The sequence below is a fragment of the Rhinolophus ferrumequinum genome, chromosome 9 (genome assembly GCF_004115265.2).
Source record: "Rhinolophus ferrumequinum isolate MPI-CBG mRhiFer1 chromosome 9, mRhiFer1_v1.p, whole genome shotgun sequence".
NCBI lineage: Eukaryota > Metazoa > Chordata > Mammalia > Chiroptera > Rhinolophidae > Rhinolophus > Rhinolophus ferrumequinum.
The window spans coordinates 3897524-3903101 of record NC_046292.1 but is presented as its reverse complement, the minus strand read 5'-3'; the positions used below and the strand labels follow the sequence as shown (position 1 = coordinate 3903101).

The 5578-nt window shown below is 60.9% G+C and overlaps 1 protein-coding gene across 1 annotated transcript; it reads left to right on the top strand.

Moving 5' to 3' along the window:
• Positions 1 to 3071: 3071 nt before the first annotated feature.
• HES2 (hes family bHLH transcription factor 2) lies at positions 3072 to 5013 on the top strand. The gene is made up of 4 exons (XM_033113404.1): positions 3072 to 3321; positions 3417 to 3512; positions 3783 to 3882; positions 3957 to 5013. The coding sequence occupies exons 1-4, from the start codon at positions 3277 to 3279 to the stop codon at positions 4211 to 4213; spliced, it is 498 nt and encodes a 165-aa protein (XP_032969295.1). The 5' UTR covers positions 3072 to 3276; the 3' UTR covers positions 4214 to 5013.
• Positions 5014 to 5578: the final 565 nt, after the last annotated feature.

Here is a 5578-nt window from a genome sequence, read left to right as displayed (position 1 = left end):
TGCCATTCCCTGGCTTGCCACCTGGTGGCGCCATGCATGTTGGCCTTCTGAGCTCCAAAGCACCCTGTAAACCAGAGCTACTGTGCCTGCGTATTAGAGTGGGTTTCCAGTGACTTCAACCCGGCCAGACCGGCCTTGTTCCCTCCATGGGACCTGTGGCCACTGAGGTCTGGGACCCCTACCTCATGGTGTGCAGACAAGGGGAGGGATGAGTCTTATCTTGGCAACCTCCGTACTTTGCCTGGCCCTTGATACCCATTGGAGCTGCCCTTCTGCAGCCCAACAGCAGATGCACCCTGAAGCCTGCAAGTAGCAGGGGTGCTGCGGGGACAAAGAGGTGAAATGGCTTGTCTTGGGCACCCCTCCCCTGTGCCTCCCCCATGACTAAAATCACCTGCAATTCAGGTCCTACACTCCCAAGGTGGCTTCCCTGGCCCTGGACACCCTCATCTGTCACATAGTTTTGTCATTTTGGGAGCCACACGCTGCTTCTATGGCATTAGGGAAGGCAAGAGGTCCTTGAGCCCCTCCCCCTGCTGATAGGGACATCTCCATAAAAGTCACACGTGTGAACACCAGTGCTTGCTGACCATCTTCTCAGACTCCTTGAAAGACACCGTTCATACTCAGACGAAGAGCCAGAACTTCTCTGGCCTTTCTGAGCTCCACCGACCCCATCAGGTCCTCCCCCCAGCAGCCTTAGGGAGCCCACACCAGCAAGAACACATTTATGGACGTTCTATGGCTTACCAGGCATATTTAATTCCCACAATGATACTAGGAGTCAGGTACAACCAGTATCCCAATTTTAAAGCCGGGGAAACTGAGGCACCGGGAGTGGTTTTTTTTTTTTTGTTGTTAGTTTGTTTTTTAATGTATCTTGCTTGAGGTGGCATGAATGGGAAGGGGCAAAAGTCACACTGTCCGACGCTGCTGTGCTTTTCTTCCCTCTGCACCTGATTTCCCTCTGCCCATTGCACCCCCACTGCCTCCTACACTCCAGAAGTCAGCTTAGGGTCTCTCACTCCTGTCATCCCTCTGCTGGGCTCAGGCCATCTGCCAGTTATGTAGAGAGTGTCTGTTCAGACCTCTCCCCCCACCTAAGGGCATGGACCAGGAGTGGAGTGTGTCCCTACTTTACCCTAGGTGCCCCCAACTTGCCTAAAGCCTGAACCTCCACGCCCTGCTGACTCAGTTGTCTTGCCTAAGTTCTCCAGGTTATAAACGACTCCTTCCTTCAGGTAAACAGCAACCGCACCACCCCCAGGATCCTTCCATTGAAAGGAATGGTAGGTTACCTGGTCAGTTCTTCACAGCAGAAGGAGAATGCAGAAGAGAATTTAAAAATCTAGGGTAACTGACACTGAAAAGGGAGTTTGTTCCCCTGCCCTCAGGTCTTTAGATGGCGTGGAAGGGCGTGTTCTAAGAGGAAACTTCCTCCCCAGCTCCTTCCCCCAAGAGCCAGTATGAGGGACTCTCAGCAAGGATGCAGATGTGGGTGCAGGGTGGGCTTGTGGGCACAGAACTGAGTGAGCCAGTGTGTGTGGCTGGGGTGACAAGTGGGACATCAGCAAGTGATTCTTACAGTTTTTTTCCCAATCCTTAAAAAATAATTAATTACCTTGGAGGGGGCTGGCCCATAGTTACCCTAGACTCAAAGATGCAACGGGGACCGGAGCTCAGGCACTCCGAGGCCCTGCTAGCCTAAATGTATTGCATGATTTATCTTCATAATTAGGACTGTTATGGGGGTTAATAGAGGTGGGGGCCGAAAAGCACCGGGCCCTGCGTTTTGCACACAAAACGTGCTCCATAAATGGTGGCCAGTTGGCTCTTTGCGTGCCAGACAGGGACGGGTGGCCCCAGCTGCCTCTCGCCCAGGCTGCTTGGAGCCCCTTCTTCACGGGCAGGCTGGTCTTCTCGGGGCCCTGCCTGGGAAGAACGAGGCGGGAGGACTTGGGGCGAGTGGCGGGGGTGGGGGAGGTGGGGGGGTGGGGGTGGGTGGGGGAGGTGGGGGGGTGGGGGGGTGGGGGGTGGGGGTGGGGGGGGGTGGGACGGTTCAGCACCCTGGACAGCGCTATCTTGGCTCCGCCCCACGATGCGTCCTTCAGTCCTCGCTGGGTGAGTCCACCCCCCCATCCACAAGTGGGTCGGCCAGGCAGTCCGCAGTGCTGTCCGCCAGGGTGGCCGTTGCCCCACCAGCCGGTTGGGGGAGGGTGGCCCCGAGCAGATGGGCGGGGGACGCCCAGCCAGTTTACTGCGGCAACCGCCACGCGGCGAGGAGGCGGGCCCGGCGGCGCTGGGGCCAAGGCTAGCAGCGGTGAGCCCGCACGCGGACCGCCCCGCTTGTCCCGCGGGTGGGAACCGAAGCTGGAGCCAGTTGAAATGAAAATGAGCTCCGAGTGCTCCTGAGTTGCCGGGTCTTATCTGAGCCTCAGTTTCCCCATTCAAAACCGAGGACAGGGAACCAGATGACCCCTAACTCGAAGAGCTTCCGGGAGATTCTATAGGGTCCTACCTAGAGCCTTGGCCAAGCAGCCCAGCGCCTGGGGCCTAGTCCAGCCTTAGCCAGTTCCCAGCGGCCACGGCCTGAGCAAGTTGAGATTTCTCTCTGGGCCTCGGTTTCCCCTTTCTGCTCAGACCGTCTGCCGCAGAGCAACCGGCAGTTCGAGTCCCTTCCGGAAGTAGAAACCCACGTGGGAGCTCCTTGAGTCGTGGGCCTTGGGAGTCCTGCCGCCACCGGGTCCTCTGCTTGAGTCCAGGGTGGGGTTCCGAGGGGAGTACTGAGTTCGAATGAATGAAGGGCGGCGCTGGAAAAGGAAGGACCGCAGGGTGAGCAAGGCGAGGCCTGGTCCCACCCTTACGTTTCCTGCCCGCCAGGTCAGAGCAGCGATGGCTGTGATGGTGCCCACACACACCCCTGGGGGTGCTCGAGGGGCGCCCCGGGCCAGCGACCCGCCGCAGATGGGACACGAAGGTCTGGAGCGAGATCCCTGGGGCTCTGCGGCCCTCCTTCGGTCCCCACCCCTTGCAGGAACAAAGGCGGGAGGTGGGACCTGCAGGCAGCTTGACTCTGCAGGGCGGGGCGGGGAGGGGCGGGGTTGGCGACACCTCCTCCTTAAAGTCGGGCTGCGGGCGTGGCGCGCCCTCCACCCGCGCGGACTCTGGCAGCGTACTCACCCGACTTCCGTCTGGGTGTCAGTCTCCGCTCCGCGTCTGGGCAGGCACACGTCTCCCACTCGCCAAGCCGGCAGCGGCGCCGCTTCCCCGTCCAGCATGGGACTGCCTCGAAGAGCAGGGGACCCGGCGGAGCTGCGTAAGGTAGGAGCGGGGTACTGGGGACTCCGGGCGGAGCGCCCCGGTAGGGCCCTGGTTTGCGACACGCTTAACCGCGCGGCCTCCGCACCCGCCCACAGAGCCTGAAGCCGCTGCTGGAGAAGCGCCGCCGCGCGCGCATCAACGAGAGCCTGAGGCAGCTCAAGGGGCTCATCTTGCCGCTGCTCGGCAGAGAGGTGAGTGCCGGGGCACTGGGCGGCCGGGGGTAGGGGTCCCGGGGCGCGGAGCGCGAAGGGCGGGCGGGCCGGGGTGCCACTATTGCAGGAACTGGCACGCAGGGGGCTCCACGCGGCGTCCAAGGCTGAGCCCGGGTGGGGCTGGCCGGGAGCAGCCAACCCACCACCGGCCACCGCGCGCCAGGCACCGAGCTCCTGGTAAGGGTGCCCTACTCAGGCAGCCTGCGGGATATCGGTCTTGATTGTCCATTTCTCTGGGGCCGGGAGCAGAGTTCCCGCTACTCGAAGCTGGAGAAGGCGGACATCCTGGAAATGACCGTGCGCTTCCTGCAGGAGCTGCCTGCGTCCTGCTGCCCCGGGACAGCGCCCAGTGAGTGACCCCGCCCGGACCCAGCCCTGCTCCTCGCCCCACACCCCACGCCTCACGCTCTTTTCCACCCACAGCGCCCTCGGACAGCTACCGTGAGGGCTACCGCGCCTGCCTGGCGCGCCTGATCCGCGTGGTACCCGCCTGCCGCGTCCTGGAGCCCGCCGTCAGCGCTCGCTTGCTGGAGCACCTGCGGCGGAGGGCAGCCGGCGCCACCCCCGATGGCAGGCGCGCTGGGAACTCCTGCGGCGCGCCCTCGCCTTCCCCGCCGCCCGCACCCCTGCCCTTGCCGCCTGCACCAGCCTGCAGCCCTGGCCTCTGGCGGCCTTGGTAGCCCCCTGGCTGGTCCACCTGTTGACTGCGAGGCACCTGGAGGCTGGGCAGACTGAGGAAGCTCTTGGTGGCGACAGTCTTCCCACCTTGAGGGATCAGCCCAACACCCACAGCCAGGCCGGAGCGAGTGTTTGTGATGTTTGTGGCAGACTCAATGCCAGGGGGACTCAGCTAAGGACATAAGGGGAGAAGCCCTGCCTCACCCCCACCTTGGGGGTACCTGGGCTGGAGAAGAAGGGGCAGGTGGCTGCAGGGGACGATGAAGCCCCCCTCATCCCCACTGGTAGTAGCTTTAAGATTGGGCTGGCCACAGCCAACACACCTGCCCCAATGCTGGCACCAGCCCAAGGGCTGGGCCAGGAGCTCACCTGAGCCAGGTGCAGCCAGCCATCTGCTCTGACTGGTCACTGCCCCCCTAGCCCTTCTTGGGCCTGCCTCCTTGCCAGCTCTGCTTGGGAACTTCTGGGCACACAGAAGCAATGACCTGAGGGGCTCTGCAGGCCAGGGAGCCATCACGTCCACTCCTGAGCTCTCCTGCCTAAAGCCTCCAATTAAAGGGACTGGATGCAGCCAGGGCTCTGTGTCACTGGGGGTGGGGGCTTCACTAAGTGGTCTTGGGGAGGACTAATTTCCCCAAGCATTAATTTAACCTGGTCTATGTACCGGGTGTGAGGAAGAATGAGGTTGCCCTGTGGCTTCAAGGAGGCCCAGCACAGAGACAGTGCCAATGTGAGGTGAGCAGGGCCCATGTCATGCAGCAGCAGAAATTCAAAGGATGACAGCAGGTTAAGGACCAGGAAACACCTAGGAAACACCTTTCCTCGCTTTGTCTTGCAAACTCCTCCCTGCTACTCTTTGGGATGAGTTACTGGACACAACTTGTTCTTAAGACTTTTCTTTCTTCCCCTTGGAAGCCAGGAGAGCCTGTGAAGACTTAGGAAGGGGCCTGCAGATCCCAATCATGGGTGCCCCAGAGAAGATGGAGCACTCCTGTCAGTCGTGTTCCCGCCATTTCATGAGGATTTGCTGGGCATTCTCGGAAAAGTGGGAGTCATCTCCCCAGCATCTAGTACAACAGCCTGTGCGAAGGACCAGTACACTAGGGGCAAAAGGACAGAGCTGATGGAGAGGGACAGTATCACCAAATCCATGATGACTTTGGCACTGAGTTTGATGGTGGGATGTGGGGAAGCTGTGGGTGTTACTGAAGGAGCCACGGTTAAGACAACAGGGTGAGTGAGCCCCCACCAAGGTGTCCTGTCTGCCTCCTCTCTGGGCCCAGCTGGTAAGACTGTAAGCTCCTGGAGGGCAGGCTGGGGCTGAGTGCACCTCTGTGTGTCCAAGGCACTGGACACACGACAGATGC